A 27,053-nucleotide genomic window follows, 5' to 3' on the forward strand; every position below is an offset into this window, starting at 1 on the left:
ACACACATCACCCAACCACATATCCCATGATCCTCTGCCATGCATCCATGTAAGCTGTGGCTTCACTGATGAAGAATCTTGGTTCTGTCCGTACTCACCCTCAGTTCTGCGTAACGCTGACAGTCGGCCCAGCGATCTGCCTGCTCAAGTCTCAGCCTGTGATTGGGCAGGAAGGGCTTCGCTCTACAGCATGCAGATGGAACAACATACCAGGAAAAGGGGTGGAACCAGTGACCTTCACCCTACTGGGTCTGGAGCCTGGAGAGCACACCCTGACCTTCACCCTGAAAACACCCTACAGACGGGCAGACATCGTGGAGAAGAAGCTGCGAGTGGTGGTACGTACCTGCACAAAGATCAGGATAACCTGCTAAAGACATATTATTGGTCAGATATTTAAAATGAATGTAACACTGGACTGTCTCAGGAGTATGAAAGTGAACAGAAACACAGATGCTAATAATCACATTAGCAGAGCCACGCTCTCGCCAACCTGCTGCTAACAGCGTTTCCAGCCTAAAGACTGAAACCAGACCGCTGCCTGTAAAATGATGCTAACCTCGGGTGTGTTTCCAGCCTGAAGGAGTGAGGCGGGAGGTGAGCTCTGGAGGAAGACTCGACCCACAGGGAGTGTATGGTGCGTAGGCTCTGCTCTGTGAAGCTCTGCTCCACCTAAAGTGTTTGCTGATGTCAGTCTGTCTCGGGCTGTTTGTGGCCCTGCAGGCTCAGAGAAGAGGACAGTGGAGCTGAAGAACCAAGTGCCGATCAACATGGTTCCCAACACGGATGTGGAGAGGATGCTGACGATCAATGGTAACAAGTGGAACGCATTTCTCGCTGCAGAGCTGCATGTCAAACAAAATCATGTTTGTTCTGTGTACCAGGCGAGGTGCTGGGGGAAGTCCTGTCAGTGGCGCACAACCCCGAAGGCTTCCGGCAGCTCATCAACCTGCCGGTTGGATCAGCGGAGGTGGAGCTTGGTGGCCTCCTCCCCCTCATCCAGCTGTTTCAGTACCTGGAAACATCGGGCAGCTGGAACGTGCTGGGAGAAGACATCCAGAAGAGCGCAGCTAACATGAAGAGGAAGATCAGGGAGGGTGAGGAGGCACTGAAGAGGCCCCGATGGTAGCACAGAGGGTTAACAGTTCATTTACTGTGTGTGTTTGTGTTTGTGTGTGTGTGTGTGTGTGTGTGTGTGTGTGTGTGTGTGTAGGCCTCGTCAGCATCAGTTCATTCAGACTTGGAGACTCAAGCTACAGCATGTGGAGGAATAGAGAGCCCAGCACCTGGTAGGTCAACATCAAAGCCTCGGCAGCAGTGTCCTCCTCACCTGTCTGCAGGTGAGACAGAATGGACCTGTAGTTTTATGAGACGGTGGTCAGCCATCTGACAGGATCACACTTGTAATGGAGTATTTGAATTTAACAGCATAGCTTCCGTCTAAAGTAAAAGAAACACATGAACACATTCAGGTGAGATGTTTTGCTGTAGTAAAGCCCAGACTGGCTTTTATCAAACGTGAGCGTGTGGATCTGCACGGGTTCCTCCTTGTGCTTTTGGCGCCATCTGCTGGTTGGTCCTGAGAATTAGAGATGGCACGATACCACTTTTTAATGTCCGATACCGATATCATAAATTTGGATATCTGCCGATACCGATATGAATCCGATATAGCGTATTTTGTCAATAAAACTGTTTTTTATAAATATCTTGCTGCATTTTGTATAAGTTCATACTCAAGTTTTAAAAAACAAGAGACTGAAGCTACTCTGTTATACCTGTATGCAAAAAATACACTGCACCCAAAACATTTTATAGTTCAGCAACACTGATCAATCTAATAAATTTAAACCTGCTCCATCCTCCCTATTCTGGTATTTTAAAGAGTACTTAGTGGAAATACTAAGCAACCTAACTAATAGGGTTGCAAACTCCCAGCAAAAATATTAGGGAACCACCCCCCGCCCTTAATCGATGTAATCAACTTTAATTTAATGCAAGTGTAAGACAAATGCACAGAAATCAATTATTTTTCTACAATAATTAAATAGATTCAACATCTTTCTTCAACAGAATTGCAGACTGCTCAGATGGTACCTTCCCAACGGAAAAAGTACTATAGCTTACTAGGGTATATTAGACTTATTAGTTACTATATACAGTAATGGACTTCTATACATTTAATCAGATGGGCACTTTTATTGTAAGATTCAGATATTTATTCAAAGTTTCTAAATTACATAACAAAGAAAAATATTTCTTTGTGCCCCCCTTTCCCTGTTAATGCCCTACCTGCCCCCCCTGGCAAAACTTTGCTAGACCCGCCCCTGCACAGTTACCAGCTGTCAGCTACGTAGAAAAGGATCCTGGTGTTATTTGTCTCTCAGAAACAGTTCATAACTTCCCTTCAACTCATTCATGTCACCTAAAAGGTAAACCTGTTTCTCCATCACCTGTTCAGCTCTGATGATTCAGTAAGGACATCTCCTGGTTTCATCTTCATGTTTCCCTCTCACCAGATAACCAAACTGATATCATGACCAGCAGCTTTACAGCTTTGGCTCCAGCAAACATCAGCTGATACTAGAAATTAATATTAAATAAATTCTATCAACAGCTGCTCACACTTAAACGTGCTGCTGTTGTTTATCCGCTGGTCTGCTCTTTCTAGCGCAAAGTGGGCGATAAACAAACAAGAAAGACTGGACTTGCGGCAGAAAAGCCGATCAGCTGATCATTAATCAGTTTCATGTTTGAAGTAATAACAGGAGAGGGAGGGGGAGTGAATGAGAGAAGTAGACGCAACTGCGCAGCAAAGACAGAATCACTCCAGCTTTGTGTCTATTTTTTCATTCTAGCTGAAGTACTGGACAAATCGCTTCCTTTTCACCTCAATATGGAACTCCGATGGCCAGTCCAGCTGTGGCTCAATATATCAGTTGTTAAGCTTAACGTGGAAATACTATGCAAACATTCAGGGATGAACTTACACACTTGCTTTACTTCTCTGGGATAGTTTTTGCCGAGATGAAATGCTGCGGTTAGGAAGCATGTAGCGAGGCTCCAAATGCTGCAACAGACCGCCGACAGGTCTCGCAGACAACAGCCGCTCTATCACGTGACACATAGTGCTCCGATGCGCCGAGCTGGGTTGCGCCAAGTTGCGCGTTTTGTGAGGTGACTTTGTGATACTTCGGATCGGATTACATTTTTTATTTCCCTCCGATATCCGATCCAGTAATTTAGGTCAGTATCGGAGCGATACCGATACGTAATATCGGATCGGTCCATCTCTACTGAGAATGACACCATGGTACTTCTGTCCCTCTGTGCTGTCTGTCAGGATCACGGCCCTGGTGGTGAGGGCTCTGGCTGCGGCGGACCCCGTGGTGTCCGTGAACCATCAGACTCTCTCAGAGTCTGTGACCTGGCTGATGTTCAAGGCTCAGCAGCCGGATGGATCCTTCACTGAGGAGTCGCCCTACAAATCCAACAGAATCTTGGTCTCTGCCTCCGCTTATTCCATTTCTTCTTCTGTTCTCACTTGAATGCTTCTTAAGATTTTTTTCATGTGCTATGTGTAGAGGTGTTTTGTTTTTTCTGTTCTCAAACTGATCTCCCTGTTGGAGCTCAGTCTGGGGGGAGTTATTTTTTTCTCCTTATCTTTCCTCATGTGGTGCATTTTCCATGTTATACCTCTCTGTCTTCCCCATGTGATGTTTCTGTGTAATGTATGTATGGTCGGAGGGTAAGATGGCGCCGCCATTGCGTGCAATAGGTCGGCAGCCTTAACATGAAATTTCCCCTTGTGGGACTAATAAAGGTAAAGGTGGTGAGACAGAGCTTTGTGTAATTTTGTGTATTGTGATTGGCTGCAGGCTGAGGGGACAGATCCAGTGGACCAATCAGTGTATCTGACATCCTTTACACTGATTGCTCTACACAAAGCAACAAAGATTAGAGACCCGATCCTGCAGCTTCAGGTGAGACCACACCTCCTCGTCTCATCACTCAACACATCAGCTAACTTGAGCGCTAAACAAATGAATAATGAAAAAGCTGCTCATAAACCATCTTGCTTTCAGATCCACGAGGACAGTATTAGTTCTGCTGTAGCCTACATTTCCCAGCATGCCCTGAGTGTGAAGAGTGTTTACGTACGTGCAGTGGCGACCTATGCGCTGACCCTTCATGACCCCAACAGCATGATATCCTTCCAGCTCATCAGCAGCCTGGAGAAGCTGGCACGGCAAAAAGGTGTTTGTGTGTTTTTTTCCTTCTTTGTGATTGACTCTCTGTTAGTTGAATGGCAGTTTTTTGAGTTACTGTTTGATTGTTTCTTAGACTGTTTGATGGATTTGTTATAAACCACTCAAAGGATGCCTGATAATATTCAAAAATCAGTGTGCTTCTTTTCCTTTACATTAATTTCAGGATTTTAAAGTTTATGGCATTAATACATCAGTAAGAAGAAAGGCAGAAAACAGTCACTGAAGTGTATCACATCCACTGCTCATGCTCCATCCATCACTAATGCCTCGTTTCCAACACCAGCTCAACTCTACTGGGTTTTGGTTGTTTTGCATTAAAGTTGAGTACCACCTCAGTGTGGGTGGAGTCCAGTAAGTAGGGTTCTCACTCTGCTGGGTTTCAAACAGTTCGGGTTGTATTCTCGGTCTCATGACTCATCAAGTGACATCACTGCCTGGCCAATCAGTGGCATGGAGCCTGCTGACATCACATTTTCAGATCGAGTAGGTACTAAAAAGTACCAGGTACTACTAGTTTATGAAAACCCCTAAAAATGTCGCGCTGAGTAGGTGTCAGTAGAATAGAGGCTTAAGATTCAGGAAATTAAACTTGGAAGTGTTTTTGTGTTTTTGTTCAGGTAATCCTGCTGTACTCAGGTACTGGCAGGAGGCCAGTGTGACATCTGACTGGACGAAGCCCGACCAATCTAGCGGTGTGACGGTGGAGATGACGGCGTACGTCCTGCTGACTATGCTGGTTAAGGTGCTGTGACGTCCTGCTGATATTTTAGTTTTTCCTCTTTTTCCGCAGTTCTGCTCTCAGCCCGTAGGGGGCGTGTTTCTGTAGTTCTTCTGTCTCCCTGTATGGGGCGTGTTTCTGTACATCGCCTCTCTGCCTGTAGGGGGCGTGTTTCTGTACTTCCCTTCTCTGCCTGTAGGGGGCATGTTTCTGTAGTTCTCCTGTCTCCCTGTAGGGGGCGTGTTTCTGTACTTCCCCTCTCTGCCTGTAGGGGGCGTGTTTCTGTACTTCTCCTGTCTGCCTGTAGAGGGCATGTTTCTGTAGTTCTCCTGTCTGCCTGTAGGGGGCGTGTTTCTGTAGTTCTCCTCTCTGGTTGTAGAGGGCGTGTTTCTGTAGTTCTCTCCTGTCTGCCTGTAGAGGGCGTGTTTCTGTAGTTCTCCTGTCTGCCTGTAGAGGGCGTGTTTCTGTACTTCTCCTCTCTGGTTGTAGAGGGCGTGTTTCTGTAGTTCTCTCCTGTCTGCCTGTAGAGGGCGTGTTTGTGTAGTTCTCTCCTGTCTGCCTGTAGAGGGCGTGTTTCTGTAGTTCTCCTGTCTGCCTGTAGAGGGCGTGTTTCTGTAGTTCTCTCCTGTCTGCCTGTAGAGGGCGTGTTTCTGTAGTTCTCTCCTGTCTGCCTGTAGAGGGCGTGTTTCTGTAGTTCTCCTGTCTGCCTGTAGAGGGCGTGTTTCTGTAGGTCTCCTGTCTGCCTGTAGAGGGCGTGTTTCTGTAGTTCTCCTGTCTGCCTGTAGAGGGCGTGTTTCTGTACTTCTCCTCTCTGGTTGTAGAGGGCGTGTTTCTGTAGTTCTCTCCTGTCTGCCTGTAGAGGGCGTGTTTCTGTAGTTCTCTCCTGTCTGCCTGTAGAGGGCGTGTTTCTGTAGTTCTCTCCTGTCTGCCTGTAGAGGGCGTGTTTCTGTAGTTCTCCTGTCTGCCTGTAGAGGGCGTGATTCTGTAGGTCTCTCCTGTCTGCCTGTAGAGGGCGTGTTTCTGTAGTTCTCTCCTGTCTGCCTGTAGAGGGCGTGTTTCTGTAGTTCTCCTGTCTGCCTGTAGAGGGCGTGTTTCTGTAGGTCTCCTGTCTGCCTGTAGAGGGCGTGTTTCTGTAGTTCTCTCCTGTCTGCCTGTAGAGGGCGTGTTTCTGTAGTTCTCTCCTGTCTGCCTGTAGGGGGCATGTTTCTGTAGTTCTCCTCTCTGGTTGTAGAGGGCGTGTTTCTGTAGTTCTCTCTGGTTGTAGAGGGCGTGTTTCTGTAGTTCTACTCTCAGCCCGTAGAGGGCGTGTTTCTGTAGTTCCACTCTCATTTTAAAATAATGTTGTTGTTTTTTAAGGGGAGGATCTCGTATGTGAAACCCATCCTGTCCTGGCTGACCCAGGATCAGCACTATGGTGAAGGCTTCTACTCTGTGCAGGTAAATACGCCCCAAACTCGGCCTGCCACCTAAAACCACTCTCTGTTAACCTCTTTTGCACTTCTTGTTGACCTTTGACCTCCCTCAGGACACCTTCTTGACTCTGGAGGCATTAACGGAGTACACCAGAGTTGTCTCTCGAGCCGCCCTCAGTCAGGACATCAGCATCCGCTACAGAACAAAAGGAATTCTGGGACAAATCCACCTGAGCCAGAGTCGACCCGTGGCCTCGCCCTTCCAGGTGAGAACGGTTCAGTGCAGCGAGGTCAGGTGCAGCTCCTGGTTAACAGTAACCTTTTTGTTTTCCTTCCCAGGTAACAAAGAATGATGACATCACCGTGTCCACAGGTTATGGTCGCGGCGTGTCCAATGTGAAGGTGGGTGTGGTTTAATTCACCTGAAGCCATGTGGGCAGAATCGACTCTAACGTTCCCCGATCTGTCTGCAGATGAAGACGGTGTACTATCAGACCGTGGAGTCCGCACAGGCCACGTGTAACTTTGACCTCACGATCGAGGTGGTCATGCCTGAAACCAGTGAGTATCTCACCTGGATGTACAGGTGTATGTGAAAGATCACAGCCACAGCAGACTCCACTCAGAAAACTGCTGTTTTTACTGGTTTTATACTTTCAAACTCCAAAAACAGATTTCACACCAAACAGTTTTCAGATTCAGATTCAGAAGACTTTATTTATCCCCAAGGGGCAATTAAGAGACTGACCTTGCCGACCGTACATACAATACACAAACATCACATTGGGGAGACAGGTCAGGCTAGGTAGCTTGCCAGTCGCCCACACGAGCAGCGACCCGGAATCCAAACAACAATGGAAAATGCACAACACGAGGAAAGACGAGGAGAAAAAAAGACCTCCCCCCAGACTGAGCTCCAACAGGGAGATCAGTTTGAGAACAGAAAAAACACCTCAGCACAGGAATCAGCACATCTCACTACATGAAGACATAAGCTTCAAAGGCGTTTGGAGGGGGGGGGTGGGGGTGGTGAGTGTAGGTCTGTGTCAGTGTACATGCGTATGTGTGTGTGCGTGTGTGTGTGTGTGTGCGTGTGTGCGTGTGTGTGTGTGCTCCGTGTTCAGCTGAGAGAAAGTGTCTGTAGAGGCTAAGCCTACGCTTGAAGCCACTGAGGTGGTTGTTAACGGGGGTGACGTGATGTCACTGGTATGTATGAATTAGTTAAACAGTCCAATAACTCCAGCAGTGCTTATCTTGTCCTTTTTTGGTCTTTATTCCAATATCAACTTAACATAACAGCGCAGCAGTCACAAACTGTTTGCCTTCTTACAATTAACGACACACCTGACGCCAATTACTTGCGTCTACCTTAAATACCTTTACATGAACAAAACAGAAAAAGGTGACCTCTAGCGGCCACATAAGGTATTAACCCAAAAATGGCTCCTACAGTGTCCTTGGACAGTCTCGGTCGTTGTGTCCTTGGGCAAGACACTTCACCCGTTGCCTACTGGTGGTGGTCAGAGGGCCCGGTGGCGCCAGTGTCCGGCAGCCTCGCCTCTGTCAGTGCGCCCCAGGGTGGCTGTGGCTACAATGTAGCTGCCATCACCAGTGTGTGAATGTGTGTGTGAATGGGTGGATGACTGGATATGTAAAGCGCTTTGGGGTCCTTAGGGACTAGAAAAGTGCTATACAAATACAGGCCATTTACCATTTATTTTCACCCAGTTAAGCAAAAGTCAACAGTCTTCGGTCGACGTGGGTGACCTTGAACGAGGAGGGAGAGAGTGACAACAAACAGTTTTGTTATTCCCGTCAGCTTTTGCCTTGAGCATCCAGCTGGTGCCGGGGGGGCCGCATGAGATGAAGATGGTAGTTGTTTCGGTTAGTGCGAACAAACTGCTTCCAATTTTACAGTTGGTCTAATGTCCATCACTGGTCACCAGGTCTCTCAGTTCCCGTTGTTCTTCTCCAAGATCTTATCCATATATCGTTCAAAACACAGTCTGAGTACTCACAGCTTTGCCCATCGTCTATCATGTCGGCCAGCCTTGTGGGATTTTGAACAGCTGTAGCCGCTTCTCGTTCTTCGATAGGCCAGGTCCGAGCCAACTCAAGTCAGCCAGAACTCTGTTATCGTGGTTCCGAATTGGTAGATGTTGTTCAGTGTCCTCCATCAAGAGTGTCGCCAGACACACGACGCAACCGACCATCGAGTATCCGGCAGCAAACGTCTCTGCAGGACAATCAGGCTCTCCCCAGCCCAGGAGGGTGTCAATTCCATTAAGGGACCAGTTGATCAAATCCATAATTCTTCTTTATATTTTTAGAGAACAAGTCTGTGAGATTCTCTTAGGGTTAGAGAATAAGTGAGACTATATAAAAGACATGAGAAGCCAAGGAGGAAAGATGAGGGAGAAGGAGAGGGAGAAAGTGCGACTCCCTCAACAGCCAAGAGTTTTTCCTCTTTTCCTCTTTTAAACCAAACTTTGAACATTAAACTCTTTCACGCGTCCTCCTTTGTCTTCATGCTCAATCATCCAGGTAAGTAAATCCCAAAAAGTTGATTCTGTTCATTGATCTTACACTTCCTGTCTCACTGCAGAGGTTTATTCATTTATTTTCTATTCTTCTGTTTGAATAGAGAAGAATAGAGACAGTGCTCCAGCTGTTTACCTGCAGCAGCAGCTGCCTGTCACCAGATTAAATGTCTTCTTTCTCCTCCTCAGATCCAAGATTACGAACTCCTACCCTGGTGGCCTGTGTAAAGTAAGAGCACTGAGTCTCTGTATGATCGTCTTTCTCACTCACTGAAATGCTGCATGCATGAAGGCTAACTCACAGCATGGATCCCTGCTCTAAAGACTCTCAGACATGTAACTACAGAGGGTGACGTCGCCGGGTTGGTTGTGGTTAACAGACTTTGAGTAGTTTATGTTAGCTAACTAGTGACAGAATCAATAGCTCAGAGGAAAATAAGGACACTCAAACTAAAAATCAGTCTGAGGTCACTTTGGTGCTGCAACAGTAAGTTTATGTTAAAGATCAAGTGTCCACTCTGTGTGTCTGACGCTGTCACAGGTTGGCTAGCTGCTCTGAAACAGCAGAATGTTAGCTGTGATGTAGACGCTTCATTAATGAGGACAGGCTGACGAATCAGACGCTCCAATTTTCCACGTCGTCATCATCAAAGCACGATGGCAGGAAAATGTTTAGTAACTGAATGTTGCATAGAGGACATGTACCTGTGTTTCAGGTATAAACCTCCTCCTAACGAGGTGTTCACCGAGTCCAGTCTGACCGTGATGAAGATCCAGCTGCCCACAGGTGTGGACGCGTACCTGGAGGACCTGAAGCAGGTGAGCTGAGCTCTGATGATCAGCCTGATGATGCTCAGAGAGTCTGAACGTGTTCACAGTGACTGCTGTTCCACAGCTGATGGACCCGAGTCAGCCAATCATCTCCCACTACGAGCTCCAGGGGCACACCATCGTCATCCAGATGGACTCTGTGAGGAACCACACACACACACACAGACACACACACACACACACACACACAGACACACACACACACACACACAGACACACACACAGACACACACACACACACACACACACACATAGACACAGACACACACAGACACACACATAGACACAGACACACACAAACACACACACACACACACAGACACACACACACACACAATCTGGCCTTGAGGCGATTGTTGTTGTGATTTGGCGCTATATAAATAAAATTGAATTGAATCTTCCACGTGTTGTTGTCACTTCCTGTCTGGCTCCCAGGTTCCCTCAGACATATTTCTGTGCGTGGGCTTTCGGATTAGGACCACGTTTAAGGTGACCGGAGCCACCAAGTCCCTGCTCAGTGTCAGCGAGCCCCAGGACAGAGGTGAGAGTCCGAAACCCGTCACTCGTTTGGAAACATGGAAGTTCAGTCCTTTCAAATTAAAAGTATCTGTTCTGTTTTTATTGCCTCCTGCCAGTTACAGCCCTTCATAAGAAACACCTCTAAAAATAACTAGTCTGCTACAAAAGTCAAATTTAGACACTGAGTGCTGCCCCTCAGTTGGCATCCAGAAGCTGGCCAATCAGAAGGAAGTGTGCTTTTAGTGAGGGAGGGGCTTAAAGAGAGGTGTTAAAAGAGCTTGTTTCAGACAGGATGAACTGAGGTCACAGTATGAGACAAACAGGGATTATTTTGAACTGAGAATCATGCAAAGCTGCTCGAGTCTCGTGTTCAGTTAAACTCTTGAGGCAGCAGAGCTTCGTGTCGTTATTTCAGTGCTCCATCCATTTAAGCTCTAAACACGTTCATTCAAGTTCCCATCGCTTATTTACAGCTTGAGAAGGAAACACGGGACGCTGTGAGGAAAAGCTTCTCGTTTTTCCTGAACTATTGGATTCATCATGTCCCTGTTTGTTTCCTGCTATGAAGAATAATAACAATAAAGTCTTATTTCTAATCTCTTTCAGGCAGTTTGTGCACAAAGCAGTTCTCCTACGAGCAGCAGAAGCTGCAGCGCCTCTGTCTGGGCGAACAGTGTCAGTGCATGACAGGTAGTTGGCTGTCTGATTGGCTGAGGTTTCTGTCACTTGTGCGAGGTTTTGGTAACGTGTTTGTTCACATGTCGTCGTGCAGCGGCGTGCGCCACCTACAGAGGAGACGTGGACGTGACGCTCACAGCGGACAAACGAACCAACGAGACGTGTCAGCCCCACATCAAATACGGTGAGCTGAGCGACGTCCGCACCAAAATGCAACGTTTACACCCCAGCTCCGCCTCTGAGCCTCATGTAGGTGGAGCTTCAGAGTTCAATTCAACTTTATTTATACAACACCAAATCACAGCAACAGTCGTCTCAAGGCGATTTATATTGTAAGGTAGACCCTACAACAATACATACAGAGAAAACCCAACAATCATATGACCCCCTGCCCACATAGCAAAATTGGTATGGCCCGGATCTGGCCGACACAATGTGCTTACACATGGACCACATACCGCAAAGAATGACGGCCCTTTGGTGGCCTAGATCTGGTTTGCCAGAGGAGGCCCACACATGGGCCAGCACAAGGCCAGTTGCAGGCACACTGCTGGCCCTGTGCTGGCCCAGAACAGTTTCAGCTCTGGACCCAGATGTCAGCCTAATGTGTACCTTAATCAAGTCATGTAATAACAACATGTGCTGGAACATAATAGCGCAAAAGTAACATGATGAAGCTCTGTTCAGACAGTGATTCTTATATTACATTTTTTTACTCTCCCAGATTACTCAAAGTGCTCTACACCAGCGGTCCCCAACCCCCGGGCCTCGGACCGGTACCGGTCCGTGAGTCGTTTGGTACCGGGCCGCGAGAGTTGAGGCTCAGGTGTGAAATGTATGGTTTTCAGGGTTTTTATCGGTTTTCAGCGTTATTTTGTTATCGTTTTTATCCTTAACTCGGTTTTCCTGGGTCTTTTCACGTGTGTTATGAATAAATCTTCTTTTTTTCGGTACCGGTACTGGTTTTATTTTGTTGTATTTATCCGCGACACCTTAAAGGCCGGTCCGTGAAAATATTGTCGGGCATAAACCGGTGCGTGGCGCAAAAAAGGTTGGGGACCGCTGCTCTACACAACATGTCACATTCACACACTTTCTCTAAACTGAGTGCTTCCTCACTACATTTATACACTTGACATGCAAACTGGAGAAACCAGGGCTCGAACCACTAACCTTCTGATCAGTAGGTGACCTGCCCTAACTCCTGACCTACAGCCACTCAGTGGTAAACCTGAATAAATCCTCACTAGGTTTTGGATAAAGTGTACACTCACAAACCTGTCAAACGTGCATTTGAAACGTTGGATACCGTAGCAGTATAGTATTGCAACATGGCATTTGGGTCTTCTGACTAAAATAGGAAAATAGGAACATAAATAGTGCCTCATTGCCAGACCTGGCCCACATCTGGTTGACATACACTCTGCCATGACACCAGTCAGCCAGCAGTGCCGGCTTGACACCAGATTTGGGCCAGACCTGTCTGCTATGTGGGTATGAGCAAGCACTTTGGCGACAGTGGGAAGGAAAAACTCCCTTTTAACAGGAAGAAACCTCCGGCAGAACCAGGCTCAGGGAGGGGCGGGGCCATCTGCTGTGATTGGTTGGGGTGAGAGAAGGAAGACAGGATAAAGACATGCTGTGGAAGAGAGACAGAGATTAATAACAGATATGATTCAATGCAGAGAGGTCTATTAACACATAGTGAGTGAAGAAGAAACACCCAGTGCATCATGGGAATCCCCGGCAGCCTACGTCTATTGCAGCATAACTAAGGGAGGATTCAGGGTCACCTGGTCCAGCCCTAACTATATGCTTTAGCAAAAAGGAAAGTTTGAAGCCTAATCTTAAAAGTAGAGATAGTGTCTGTCTCCTGAATCCAAACTGGAAGCTGGTTCCACAGAAGAGGGGCCTGAAAACTGAAGGCTCTGCCTCCCATTCTACTTTTAAATACTCTAGGGACAGCAAGTAAGCCTGCAGTGCGAGAGCGAAGTGCTCTAATAGGGTGATATGGTACTACAAGGTCATTAAGATAAGATGGGGCCTGATTATTTAAGACCTTGTATGTGAGGAGCAGGATTTTGAATTCTTGATTTAATTCTGAGTTTAGTCACGTGTTTGTATTCGATGTTCCCGTCTGAGTGCAGTGAGCTCAGTGACCTGAGCTCACTGCGGTGGGTTCATGCCTGATTGTTTGAAGCTGCTCACACTGTGTCTGTGTTTCTGCCGCAGCGTACAAGGTGACTGTGACGAAGTCAGCAGCAGAAGGAGACTTTATGACCTACACAGCCACCGTAGATGAAGTCATTAAGAACACAGATAAAGGTGAGCTGACGGGATTCTGAAAGCTGTCAGACGGCTGCGTTAGAGCCCGAACGTCACGATTGGCTCTGCGCCTGGCTGGTTTTGATGAAACTGTGCTGACCGTGGTGGGAGTGATGGAGCAGCATTTGGATAGTTAAGCACATCTTAACACTTTTGCACTGTGAAGTGAAATCTTCTTCTTCTGTGGTTTTTCCTCGCCTGCTGCAGATTTCGAGGGCGTGAGGTCTGGGACCGTGGTGGATCTGGTGAAGAAGGCGACCTGCAGCGGCATGGACATCCAGAACAACAGACAGTACCTGCTGATGGGAGCCAGCGGGACAGAGGTCACGCTCGACAACAACTACAAGTCAGTATCCCTGTCTCTCTGTGTCACCTGTCGCTCTTCGCGATTGGCCGAGGCTGAGCTCGTGTGCTCGTGTTGCAGGTATCGCCTCCCTCTGGACTCGGAGGCCGTGTTGGAGCTGTGGCCGACAGACTGTAGTTCTCCTGAGTGTACGGACTACATTAACCACCTGGAGGACTTCGCCCTGAACCTGCAGTTATGGGCCTGCAGCTGAATGTCACTGTGATGTCACACTGAGGGGTGGAGTCTTTCTTCGTTCAGAGTTTGAATGTTTCTGTCACTTCAGATTGTAATAAATAATCAAGGTCAATAAAGGTCAAAGAAGCCCTCTGGGGTCTGATAAACAAACAAACAAACACTTATACTTGTTTTCATGTTTCACTGAGGACATCTAATTGACATAATGCTTTCCCTAGTCGTGTACCCTAACCATCAAAACTGAATGCCTAACCATAACCTGACTGTAATCCTGACACTAAAACCACATTTTGAGTCTCAAAGATGCTTTCAAACTTATGGGGACGGCACTTTGTCCCCATAAGGGCTGATGGTCCCCACAAAGATATGTAAACATGGCACACGAGCACACACACACACTCATCCCGCCCTTGTTGGTGTTCAGGTGAAGATGCTCCTTAAGTACAGTAACAAAGTATTTAATCAGTGGTGGTGGATGTAGGTGCTGTCATCTCTCCAGTTGAGCAATAGAATAGAATAGAAGAGCCCTTTATTGTCATCGTACATGTACAACGAAATCGTGGGCGCTTCACACCAACTGTACTGGAATAAACAGTAATCAGAAAAAATCTATTTAAAAAAATCAGAGAAAGGTGCAGATTGGCTGCTTCGTGCTTCTGAGCTCTTCATCCTCAGGCTTCCTCACAGGTGGGGTTGAGGTGCAGCTCCGTCAGCAGACCAAACACCAAACTGTAATAAAGCACACAGCAAACCACATTTAACAGAAAGCTGCTGATCCCAGGACACAGCGGCAGCCCAATATCAGACAGAACCCCACTCTGTAGTGTTCAGTCATAATGAAGCAGTACATTTTATTTTGTAGATTCAAGCTGATCTTCGTATTTTTGGCCAGCAGATGTCACCAGAGAGGACTGTGTTGAAAAGCTTTGAGTAATGAACCGTTTTTCAACACAAGCTTCACAAAGCTTCATTTGGCCATCACTGGAAACCCCGCCTCCACCCGCCTCACCTTTAATCTCAGATCCACTCGGACGTCCGCAGGAGTGAAACCTGTTCTGAAGAAGAGCGTTTCAGTCGATCAGCTGATGCAGAGATTTCCCCTGTGGGAAAACGGAGGCAGAGCCCACGGAGTTCATGTTGTCGGTGTCAGATTTAACGTGACACACGTGGACGTGTTTGTAAGGTCACGGAGAATGCGGCTCCACCGTTGGACCGAACTCCCCTGCAGCACTAAAGCACAGAGCAGGGCCAGGAACCTTTCACGCGGAGCTTGTTCCCAGCCGGAAGCCTATTGCAGGCACACCGTCCGTACCCGTAAACAGTCCGCGGGTGTCAGTGCACGCGCTGCTGCTTTCCTGTAAAATTAACGTAAATTTGAATGAGCTTGTGCGCAGGACTGAAGCCGCTCTCAGGTCAGTTTCACTCATTTAACGAAAAACCATCGATTAATAGATTATCTGTTAATCAGGCTGGCTCAGACTACACAGCTAACAGACGTCACGGCTGTCCGCGCGGGGATCTTATTCAGTGGGAGTGTTGGTACAGGTGAGCCTCGCGCTCAGGTTTCTGGGGTGCAGCAGGTGTGCTTCTACTGCACGAGTACAGATTACAGTGAGCGCGCGCACAGGTCAGGGTTTCCCGCTCTACTGACGTGTGCAGGTGCAAGCTCTGCCCGTGACTGATGTTAAAGCCAGCAGAGACAGGTGTGTCCTCACCTGTACAGTAACCATAGCTACAGGCACTCCAGCCGAACGCTGCATATGATAATAAAATAGAAAAATAGAGCCAAGTGAAGCAGTCTTTAATGTTTGTGATTAAATCTGAGGAAGAGTTTTAGTCTCCATCAGCTGATCACGGACAGAAACATGGCTGCTGCTGCTGAGCCACAGAGCCACAATAAAACAGCAGAAGAAGAAATGCAAACACAGAGGAGCCAGAAAGACTCCAACAAGGAGCTCAAAGACGAGCTTCATCCTCCTCGTAAAGCGTGGCAGATTTCAAAACAAACAAACACACACAAAAAAAAAACAGTCTGAAAGCTGCGATGGAGCTCAGGTATGCTACACCTGTAAAAGACAATGCCTCGGCCCTACAGGTCACCTGTCTCAGGTGTAGTAAGGTGAGGTTGTTGTTTACTGTTAGATCTTGATCCTGCTTTTGGACGTACCAAACCCAGGTATTAGACAGGATCGGAGGCTAGTGTGTTAAAGACTGAGGTATCGATTAGGTTAAAGGTAACATAATTAGGGGCGTGGCCTCTTTGACTGACAGGTGTCTGCTTGGGTTCACCCCAGCTCCACCTTCATCCCATCTGGTCACCTCTGGCCTCACAGCAGCTGCAGATCACCTGACCCCAGCTTAGAGGTCACAGTGCCCCTGGTGGAAGCACGCGGTATTGGAGTGAAGTACAGGATATCAGAATTGACCCTGTGCACGAGAAAATGCTAACTTCCTGGTTTGAGACCGGATGTGGGGTTGTACATTTCCGGTAGCTTTACTTTGCAGTCAATCGCTACTGCAAAGATATACTCCAAAATCATGTCCAAAACTCGAAAACGGGAGGATCGCGTTAAGTTGCAAAGAGCAGAAGGTGGGAACACTCACCACTGTTGTGTCACAAAAAATCTAATGATCAATTCTGACGTTTAAAGAGTTTAGATCGATCAGTTGTTTACATCACTCAACACAAGCAGAACTGCATTACAGAATCAGAAGACACATCGTCCACATTCAGAAGCACATCTCTGTATAGTGACTGGTCTTATGATTTAAACAGGCAAATGTTCAGCATTCAAACTACAGGTGAACAATAGTCAAACCAGATGTTTCCCCCGTTATGTCGATATCAGCTAGTCAAGTACACACCTACACAGCATGTTAACAAACCGTGAAAAAAAGCCACACAAAAAATGAACGATTGCTGGTAAGGGTTTCTATAGATTAGTATTTACGAAGGGTGTGTTGTGACTTACCTTCAAAATTACAGTGGTCCCTCGCTATAACGCGGTTCACCTTTCACCTCGCTGTTTCGCAGATTTTTTAGTGCAAGTTTGCATGCTTTTTTTTTTTTTACATCACATTATGTCCTGCGTCCTGATCGCTGCAGACGATCTCCTCCGTGACGTCTCTCCTGTACAGTACAGAATCGCTGCATCGATCGCTAGCAGTGTGACTCTGAAGTGCAGTACTGTATGTTCACGATGTCCACGCATCAAAAAATAAAATTGGCTATTTGACTTCACCCATCGCTGGTTATTTTTAGAACATAACACCTGCGATAAACGAGGGACAGCTGAGAAATATAACATTTGAATCCCTTTTCTCTTTTGCTCTGAGGTGCGGGGGAAAATATCAACAAGTCGATGAACATCATTTACAGGTATATTGGGTAAATGCCCAAGACATCTATAGAAATGTAAATCACCGCTTGATTCATTCATTTGCTTAACTTGTTGTGGACCGTAAACAAGGCGCGAATAGGACACCTGAAACAAAGCTCCCCACAGGAGTTTCCGCACCGGAAGAAGCATATGCTAACGTGCACATAGTCAATATGTGGGAAGCCCTTCAAAATAAAAGCTTGTGAAGAATGTTGGAGGTGAGTCACAGATTGAGACGTTTTCCTTTTCTCTCTCGTCCAGGATGGAGCTCTCCGCTTTACTTCATGACCTTCATCTCTCCTCCTCCTCCTCAGAGGAGCAGTCCCCTTCCTCTCCTCCTCCAATCACAGAACTCCTTTCTCAGCTGCGGGAGAAGCTGATTGGTTCCCGTCCTAAATCCCACTCTCTGATTGCTCAAATAAAGCAGCTTTTCCAGTACGCTGGATCTGACTGGCTGTTCTCTCCAGCCAGCCAGGACAGTGGGTGGGTGGAGCCTGAAGCAGCATACGTCTCTCTGATCAGTGCTCTGATTGGCTGTGCTGCTCTGCCGCTCTGGGAGGATGACTGCAGCCCTCTGAGCGCTGCGGCCTATCAGAGCATCCCCACACAGGCGGCGGCGGTGTGTGCCGCTCTCACGGCTCTGCTAACAGCTCTGGTGACTGGCGGAAAGGGGGCGAGGCCAGAGAACAGACAACCAGTCTGCTACTTGCTGTTGCTCCACCCACCTGCGTGTTTGCTGTCACACATTTCCAGGTGAGTCTGCAAACATCAAACATGCACCTTTGCAGCACAGGTACTTCCTGTCTGACCCCGTGATGCATTCACTGACAGCTGTTTGATTTCCGGTGTGCTTTTGTTCATCAGGATCAGGTGTGGACTAGCTCCGCCTCCAGAGCAGCAGCACGGGGCCTGCTGGAGGCGCTGCTGAGTGCAGGAGGGTGGAGAAACTCCGCCCACCTGCTGACTGGGGACACGGAGGGGAGCAGAGGGATTCTGGGAGGAGTCCTGGACATCCTGCAGCCACAGCTCACCAAGTGAGGGAGTGTGTGTGTGTGTGTGTGTGTGTGTGTGTGTGTGTGTGTGTACACTTGCCTTCCATCACTTAGGAGGACCAGTCCCTGATGGAACAGCCACATTGTGAGGACCTTGGCCTTCTCCCCACAGAGAGTGCAGGGATGTCTGCTCTGTACAAACGTCCTCACAGACACATGAAATTCTAAAACATGCGTGTTCAGCGCTCTGAGCTCCACCTGGTTCAAACTGTGTTTGTGTGATTGGTTAGCGTGTTATTTTTTTCTGTGATTATAAGAAAAAAACAAGTTTGTTGAATATTTAAGTGTGTGTGTGTGTGTGTGTGAGCAGGGACTCGTGGCAGTGCTGTGAAGCCGTGAAGCTGGTGTTTGTCTGGAGTCTTCTGCAGGTCAGTTTGACCTTTGACCCCTTTCTGCTCTTTTCGGGAACGTTCTCGATGCCACTTGAAGATGTTTAATGAGATAAGTTTGTCTGAGGTCAGCAGGAGCCAGGCTCCCCCTTCAACCCATGTTTAAAGATATTTTTGGTTGTTTATGCTTTGATCGTCCCCCGCTTACCTGTGAGGGTGGTATGGTCCGAACAGGTGAGACTGTGAAGGCAGAAGTGTAGGACTGCGGTGAGGCCGGTGTCTTTTATGAAGTGAGCTTCATTCTCGTACACACCTGCTCCTTCTCCAGCCTCCATGTAGGAACTATTTCCTTTCTACTGTCTCCATCCGCCAGCCGCATCGCTGAGCAGGATAAAACCTGACGGGAGGCAAACGGCCCTCCCATCTCGCTGTGTGTCTTTTGGCTGGTGGATGGAGACAGTGGACAGAAAGTAGTTCCTCTGTGACAGAGGTTGGAGCTGATGGACCCATCAGGTGCTCTGTCTTCACCTGTGTGTTGGTGTTTTGGTGCAGGTGACCCGCCCAGGACTCTCACCTCACCTGTCTCGCCTCCTTCCCCCCTCCCTCCTCTTCAGTGACCACCACAGACTGGAGAACTGCATGCTGGGAGTTCGCTGTCTGCACCATATTGTGCTCAACACGGTAAAAACACGCACACACACACTCAGCGTAGTGTCTGGCATTGGATGATGATGTGTGTGTGTGCGCGCGCGCGTGTGTGTGTGTGTGTCTTTAGCCGCCTGCAGAGCTGCGTCAGTTCAACAGAGCCGAGGTTCTTTATGAGGCGTTATTCAAACACCTGTACAGGACGGAGGCCGCCATCATCCAGGTAGCACACGCGCACACACGCACACACGCACACACGCACACACACACTCTGTCTCTGTCTGAGGACACGTCATTGACCCTGCCCCCTCCCACCCAGCTGGTCCTGTCCTGCCTTTTGGACCTGCTGGTGGTTCTGGAGAAGCCCCCCTCCGCTTCCACGTCCTCCCGCAGGAAGCCGTGTCGCCATGACGACGTGCTGCGTCTCATGCTGACCCACATGGAGGCGGAGAACAAGGTGGTGCTACGGCGCGTCTACGCTGCCGCTCTGCCGGCGTACATCGACAGGTGGGTTTGACCTTTGACCTTTGGTTACTATGGAAGCATCAGTGATTTAATTTATCTGGATGAAAATGTGACACATAAAACAACATCTTTATTGATATTAATTATCTGTTCATTATTATGATCACATTTATTGTTATTTATTATAAGTACAAATCATAGTTTACGATATTGTACTAAAGTGTTAAAGTTTATATTGATTGTGTCTAAAATGTTTTTAATAAATTATCATTTGTATTTTTGTACATTTAATTATGAATGACAAATTATAAACATTTTAATTTTTAATTATTTGTATATTTTTTATCTATACTATTTATGGCTCATCACATTAAATTATGAATAATTTGTTTCATTTTACTTTAAATATATTTAATTATAATTTCATATTTAATATAAGATGCTACATGTTACATTAATTACTGTGAAGTGGTATATTTTATTGATAATGTATTTTTACCTGTTACTATAGAAATACATTTAGAATTGCATATAAATAGTAAACCCACTTATAATACATTTAATTATTTGTTAAATAATGGAGAAATGATAAATGCGTGTATTTAATTTTTAGCGTCTATAATGATTAATTTTTTCAGTTTTAATTAAATGTTTTCAGTCGTGCTTTGATGACTCAGCTGTGATTAAAACAGAAAAGTCTTTTATGAATTTGTAGATAATCAGACTTTGGGTTCAGAGCTCGTTGTTGTTCTGCCTGCACAGCAGGGGGCGCCGCTGCTACAGTCTGATCTCAGAACAGTTTGAATGTTTTCCAGCAGCATGAATCCCCCCGAGTCTGAAGGCAAAGTGTGGTTTTAGTGTTACAGTCGGGTTATGGTTGGGCATGTTTGATGGTTACTGTAAGCGGCGAAGAAAAGCATATGTCAATGAGATGTCCCCACAAGGATATGAATACACACGTGTGTGTGCGTGGGTATGCAGGGTGGGCGTGGCTGTGTGCAGACACCTGTGGCGGCTAGAGCGGGTGGTGCTCGGGTACCTGGAGGTCAGAGACCCACCTGAGGAGGCGACCCGGCTGAGGATGCTGGAGGCACTGCAGAAGACGACCAGAGCAGCGTGGCCACGGTAACGGACACGCTCACACACACAGACACACACACACACACGGCTGCGAGTTTGAAGCTTTTACTTACTTCCTGTCCTGATGGCGTTGGACCGTCCCGTTTGACGTGCTCACGTTTCCCCTCGTCAGGATGGCGTGTCGTGTCGACGCGTTGCTGCGTTGCTTGCTGCGGCTGATGGTTGACGTCTCCTCGGACTCGGAGCTCTGTGATTCGCTCAGACGGCAGCTGATGGATGAAAGCGCCGCCTGCCTCCGGCTGCTGGACGCCGCCTCACACGGACACATGCAGGTGAGTCACCTGTTGCATGAGGCTTCATGATGTCATCATCCTCCAGTTTGACCTCGTGAGTTCAGGATTGTAATCTGAGTCGTAGCCTCCTCTGTTTATTTGTCATGAATGAGTATTGTAATATGTAATGTTTTCTTATTCATATTCATATTCATATTTATTATTAGATTACATTAAAGGCCTCAGAGTAATCAGAGTACTGGAGTAGTGTCAGCGTGTTCTGTGCTCTTTTTGCTGTCCTGTGAAGCTGATTTGATAAAATTATGAGGACATTTTGCAGAAACGTGTCGCACACACTCAGGTGTGTTTACACTGAACCTTCATGCTCTTAATTTGAAAGTGTTATTCTTGCTTAACATCTGGCCACGCCCCTTCCTGTTTCCCCTCTGAGTCTCTCAGATGAACTTGAAAAGCTGCTGTTTAATGTGGAGGGGGCGGAGTTTGCATGCTGGTTGTAGCGATAGATAATCGATCAGTGTAAATTATTGATTATTGATCGTACCGACGCCACAAACTCAGAAATCTGATCTGATCCGTTTCTCTCTCAGCGCCTCCTCCAGGAGGTCGACAGCAGCTGCTGCAGCCTGGAGGTGCTTGGTTGCCTAGCTACAGCAGCCACGGCGACTGACAGGTGAAGCTGCGAGCCTGGAGGCGGAGCTTTAAGAGCCACGGCGAGCAGCTGCGGCCTCCTGACACTCAGCAGACGTTTAAAGACAAACGGCAGCACGTTGGCGAAGCTTACGGCATGGGAAGTAATCTGGATACAGGAAGTTTAAAGAGCCGTGTGCTGACAGGTTTGACGGCGCAGAACTGAACTCTGGGAACTCTCACGTGTGTGTGACTGTGACACGGCGCTCTGTAGCTTCAGGTTATTGTTTCATAACTGTGTGATTAATAAATGTCATCGTGGGGCGTGAACGGCTCCGCGGAGAAAACCAAACATGGCCGACTGTTTACATCCTCGTCTCTGTAGATGGACACAGATCTGTGATGATGTTAGAAAGAGAAACGTGATCGGAGCACCGATATCGCATCACTCTGATCATGGCGCGACGGCACACGACCTGCTGCAGGCTAGGGCTGGACGATATGGCCTAAAATCCATATCACGGTATAATTTGAAGCATGTGCGGTAACGATATATATCGTGATATATTCTTTTCTTCTGTATAACGTATTTTACACACTATAAGGTGCACTTGAAATCCTTTAATTTTCTCAAAAATCAACAGCGCGCCTTATGTATAAATTCTGGTTGTGCTTACTGACCTCGAACTGATTTTATGTGGTACATGGCACTTTGCTAAGCTATGAAGCCGCACTGCTTGATGGATTGTTGGAGCATTGCGGCTACCGTAGTCAGGAGCCTCGCGGAGTAATCTGGGTCCTAAACTCCGTCCTCTTCAGGTCCCAAAGTCAAATGATCACTGCAGCATCACTGAGAGTTAAAATCTGTCTAAATCCTTTCATCTGTAATAAAATGATCAGTGTTGCTGCTTTACCAGGTGTAACTATCAAGTTTAACATCCAGGCATCCATGAAAACAGGATTTATTACATTTAACGGAGTTAGAAGTTAGCAGGAAGTTAGCTCGCTAGCTTCCACCTAAACATGATATAGCATGTTCTGACTGAGAGATTCCTGAAACATTCAAACGTACAGCTCTGCTATCACTTCCAACATAAATGAAGACAGAAAACTAAACAGCAGTGACGTTTGTAGGGTTACTGAAGTTGGGCTAGCTGGTATATAATGATGTGCTACGGTTAGCATAATATAAACACATTAGCACAGTGAAGCTGGAGGATGAACGCTAACTTTTTTCCACTCGATAAAAGTTAACGTGAGGGTTCCCGATGGTTAGGGACAAATGCAATCGCATGGCAGGATGCTGTAAACGGACCAAACTTCAGTCAGGAGAACAACTGAGATAATCCATCCACAACACGAGGTTAGACATTAATATACTGCAACAACATGGGAATAGAGCAGCTGTGAGAGAATTCAGCATTAATGAATCAATGGTACAGAAGTGGAGGAAGCGCAGTTTTTGGCTTTTCCCATATTTCAAAAGTGCTTCGTCTCTTTGCTGGTACTGTCGCCGGCATAATTTGCAGATGATGTTGCTGCAGCCACTGCAATGCTTTCGACCGAAACAGGCGCAGCTTAATGACACCATCAACATGCGCTATCGCGGTAGAGCGATATAGTCAAAATCTCTGGACCCACCCCTACTGCAGGCTTTCATTAAAACAGCTCACCTTTGACCCGGGCTAATCAGTGCCTGTGACATTGAAGGGAAAAGCTCATAGATTAGGAGTCGTCACACATGGACGGGTGTAGTGTGATGGCTCCTCATAAACCCTGAACCAGCAAACTACCCATGGTGCACTGCAGCTGGTTTTACTCTGATGACTCGGGCTGCGGGTCTCTTCGTCCTTCAGCCCTGATGTAAGCACCTCGGGGTCACAGAGGTCATCCATGGCCTCAGTGTTTCAAAGTCACCAGCAGGGATGACAGTACACGTCAGTCAGACAGGTGGCCATGCACCGAGCTGCACCCAGTGACATTAGCACGTTAGCACCCATTGCCAAAACTCTGCTATGTGCACAATACTGACTGCAGTTAATGTCCTGACTCTAAATAAGGTCAGCAGGGCCTCCTGTTAACCTCAGAGGATTAGAAATTATTAGCCGGTGACACTTAAATTACAGACACAACTGTACGTTTGTACATTTGTGTAGACTGACAACACAGCAGTGTGTGTCTCATCACAGTGAAGTAGTTCTTGTTTCTAGGTCACATGATTGTAGCAGCAGCACCCCAGTTCAGTGACAGCACCAAATCACAACAACAGGCTCTTTATACAGTCAGGTACAGACCCCAGAATAATACAGAGAAAACCCAAAAATCAGACGACCCCCAAGGAACAAGCACTTAGTGACAGTGGGAAGGAAAAACTCCCTTTAAACAGGAAGAAACCTGCAGCAGAGCCAGGCTCAGAGAAGGGGGGGTGACAGGACAAAGACCCGCTGTGGGACAGAGCCACAGATGAATAATAACCAGTGATTACATGCAGACAGGTGAATAAACACAGAGAAGAAGAAGAAGAACCTCAAAGGTCTCCTGCTGCGGCCGTAGACGTCTCCCACTTCCTGTCTGAGCCTCGAGAACAGCACTGTGGCTCTGTGCTGGACAGGAAGTGATGACGCAGCACTGCAGGTGGCCGCAGTAACACCTTCTGTTCTGCAATGACTCGTGTCTACAGTTTATATAAAGTTTATATCAGAGGTGAGTTCACATGAACACTTTAGCATTAGCAGTGAGCTAGCACTGCTGTTAATGTCTCTGAATAAACGTTTTCATCGGCGCGTCTCGTGTTGTGATTGGAGGGAGACTTCAGACTGGGGGCGGTTTCTGGTTTGAAGGGCTCGCAGCGCTCGTCTGCACTCAGACCTCAGCAGACAAACAAAGTCTCTGCACCTTTAGTCTCTGTGTCTGTGGACGTTTCACATGAATACAATCAACAAAATAAGTTAACCTGCTGACCTGAAGCGAAGGTCTGATTACCACGACCACATTTCTGTGTGCTGTCCTGCTGCAGGTCGTGCTGCTCTCTGAAGTCTTTCCTCTCGTCACATCTGTCAGGTGACCTGTGATCCACGGCTGCTCGTTCGCAGTCCTGACTGGTACTTCCTGTACAGCAGGTCTGTACAGGAAGTACGACACTGTCATGTCAGACACTGTTCAGCATGTACTTTCATAACCAGAGACTTTCTGACACAAACTGAAAGGGACCTAAAAAAGCCGGCTCAGTGTTTCACAGGTAGGTCCAGCACGTCCTGTGGCTCTGCGGGTCAAACAGCCGTGGTCACGTGGAGGCTACAGCACACTGTCCACTCCTCCACCTTCATACTGAAGTTCTGTGAGTGATGATGAGACAGGTCGCTGAAGAACAGTACACTACGTTTGATTGGTCCAGCCCAAGATCTGATATCACTTCCTTAAAAAAAGCCGTACTGGAGCCAGGCGCTAGCAAAACGTCTGCTCTCGTCAGCAGCAAGGTTTACTTTGAAAACTTGAGATTTATTCTGATCAGCATTTAATCTGAAAGTCCGTCGCACGGTTGGAGACGTCCACCTGTTGGATCGATGGATGTGAATAATATGGCAACAGCTGCGTTACACCTGTGTGTGCTCGTCCTCTTTGTCTCTGCAGGAGACTTTTATCTGTCACAAACCAAACAGTGCATGAGCGTGAGGTCTGCCTAACCATCATCACTGTAGGAGCTCATCACAGAGACGACGAACTTTAACATCTGTATTATCTGCTGTAGTTTCAGGAGGACATAAACAAAGCTTTCTGTACAACGTGTTAAAAAGCTGCATGCAGAGGCTCACGGTGATGACACGATTGATTCTTTTGTTCTGTGGAACGTAAAAGAACTGAGCTAAACATCTAAGGTCTAAAAAACAAGAAGCCAAACTCCCCCGTGACGTGGCACACTTGGTACAGCCCACTTAGGTTTGTCATGGTTGAATAATCCAAGATGTCCTTCAGTCTCTGCCTGATCACTTTACTTTGACAGTGCTGCAAACCCTCGGCCTCTCTCAGTGAGCTCACAGTGTGTCTGTCAGGGTTCATTGGTGGAGTTTCTTACTTTCTTAATGGGTCCATCAGGTGTGTTCTGCAGCAGTCAGGTTGGTGCACAGCTGACAGCCGTGTTTGACAACTGTTAGAATTCATATTATGACAAGAACCAATCAGCTAAGTAAAGAGAAACAACAGCCCATCATTACTTTAAGAACTGAAGGTCAGTCAGTCTGGAAAACCGCTAAAACTTTGAATGTGTCCCCAAGTGCAGTCGCAAAAACCATCAAGCACTACGAGGAAACTGTCTCACATGAGGACGCCCCAGGAAAGGAAGACCAAGAGTCCCCTCTGCTGCTGAGGATACAATCATCCGAGTCACCAGCCTCAGAAATCACAAGTTAACAGCAGCTCAGATCAGAGCCCAGACCAGTTCCTGCTGAGTGGTTGGATTGGATAATTAGTGGAACAGCAAGTTCTTAACCAGCAGATGACACCACCTGGCTCCTCTCTCCTGGCCTCCACCACCCAACAAACTGCCTGTTACTGACACACACAGCTGAAGTTATTGTTTATATGGAGACACCTCTTCACAGTAAAAGCTTCCTGTCTCCTTCACAGTAAAGGTGTTCATGTTTATTTATTTATATAGCAAATTTAATTACAGCCAAAGTGCCCTCGGGTCTCTGGGCCCAGGGTTCGGTCCGCTCTGGCGTAGCTGGCTGTCCTTCCGGTGGTCCTCATTAGGCTCTCGTGCTCTGGGGAGCCTGTAGATGTCTGCGGCCTGAATCTCCTCCATGCCTGCCTTCATGTCCTGGTGGGCGGGGCTATGGCTCCCCACACCCACTATCAAATAGTTACATAAGGAATACAAGCGTGATGAACATTATGAACATAGTAATAAATCCGGTCAATTTCTAGCAAACCAGCTAAAAATAAATAAATAAAAAACAACTATATGTGCTGTTCAAGATTCATCTGGGAACACAATATATGAACCGAAACAAATAAACAACATTTTCAGGGATTTCTATAAAATGTTGTATTCACCACAAATAAACCCATCTAAAAAGGAAACTGATCAGTTTTTAGACAACATAACTCTCCCAAAATTATTAGACTCTCAAGCAACGGCACTGGATTCACCACTGACACCAGGTGAACTCCAGGAAGCCCTGATAAGTGTGCCCAATAATAAGGCTCCAGGTCCAGACGGCTTTCCTGCAGAATTCTACAAAGAATTCTGGACGATTCTAGCACCAGTTTTTTACAGAACGTTGTTGGAAATCAAAGAAAATGGCAGACTTCCATCAAATATGAACTCTGCAAACATTAATCTCCTGCT

General features: G+C 47.1%; 2 protein-coding genes and 1 long non-coding RNA gene across 3 annotated transcripts in view; 2 read left to right on the forward strand and 1 right to left on the reverse strand.

Moving 5' to 3' along the window:
• The window catches only part of c5 (complement component 5), a 58,864-nt gene extending 44,875 nt beyond the window's left edge, over positions 1-13,989 (forward strand). Inside the window, exons 21-42 of the mRNA XM_019346953.2 lie at positions 105-338; positions 577-637; positions 724-813; positions 885-1,097; positions 1,214-1,289; positions 3,344-3,503; positions 3,879-3,983; positions 4,086-4,257; positions 4,889-5,013; positions 6,346-6,426; positions 6,515-6,667; positions 6,741-6,803; positions 6,875-6,962; positions 9,131-9,170; positions 9,658-9,760; positions 9,837-9,911; positions 10,208-10,313; positions 10,898-10,981; positions 11,064-11,153; positions 13,202-13,294; positions 13,502-13,640; positions 13,719-13,989. Coding sequence (XP_019202498.1) covers positions 105-338; positions 577-637; positions 724-813; positions 885-1,097; positions 1,214-1,289; positions 3,344-3,503; positions 3,879-3,983; positions 4,086-4,257; positions 4,889-5,013; positions 6,346-6,426; positions 6,515-6,667; positions 6,741-6,803; positions 6,875-6,962; positions 9,131-9,170; positions 9,658-9,760; positions 9,837-9,911; positions 10,208-10,313; positions 10,898-10,981; positions 11,064-11,153; positions 13,202-13,294; positions 13,502-13,640; positions 13,719-13,851 — 2,484 coding nt within the window. The 3' untranslated portion in view covers positions 13,852-13,989. The remainder of the gene's footprint in view (positions 1-104; positions 339-576; positions 638-723; positions 814-884; positions 1,098-1,213; positions 1,290-3,343; positions 3,504-3,878; positions 3,984-4,085; positions 4,258-4,888; positions 5,014-6,345; positions 6,427-6,514; positions 6,668-6,740; positions 6,804-6,874; positions 6,963-9,130; positions 9,171-9,657; positions 9,761-9,836; positions 9,912-10,207; positions 10,314-10,897; positions 10,982-11,063; positions 11,154-13,201; positions 13,295-13,501; positions 13,641-13,718) is intronic.
• LOC102076131 (uncharacterized) lies at positions 13,757-16,535 on the reverse strand. Its single transcript, XR_267207.3, has 2 exons — positions 14,845-16,535; positions 13,757-14,564 (listed from the first exon to the last, which is right to left on the reverse strand). It is a non-coding gene; the product is annotated as an uncharacterized LOC102076131 (long non-coding RNA).
• A 942-nt stretch (positions 16,536-17,477) lies between these two features.
• tti2 (TELO2 interacting protein 2) lies at positions 17,478-22,058 on the forward strand. The gene is made up of 10 exons (XM_025912012.1): positions 17,478-17,694; positions 17,781-17,968; positions 18,080-18,249; positions 18,578-18,635; positions 19,149-19,277; positions 19,372-19,464; positions 19,561-19,748; positions 20,688-20,831; positions 20,959-21,118; positions 21,667-22,058. Exons 1-10 carry the CDS (start codon positions 17,478-17,480, stop codon positions 21,751-21,753), a joined length of 1,434 nt encoding a protein of 477 aa, XP_025767797.1. The 3' UTR covers positions 21,754-22,058.
• Positions 22,059-27,053: the final 4,995 nt, after the last annotated feature.

This window comes from Oreochromis niloticus, linkage group LG12, assembly GCF_001858045.2.
Source record: "Oreochromis niloticus isolate F11D_XX linkage group LG12, O_niloticus_UMD_NMBU, whole genome shotgun sequence".
NCBI classification, from domain to species: Eukaryota; Metazoa; Chordata; class Actinopteri; order Cichliformes; family Cichlidae; genus Oreochromis; species Oreochromis niloticus.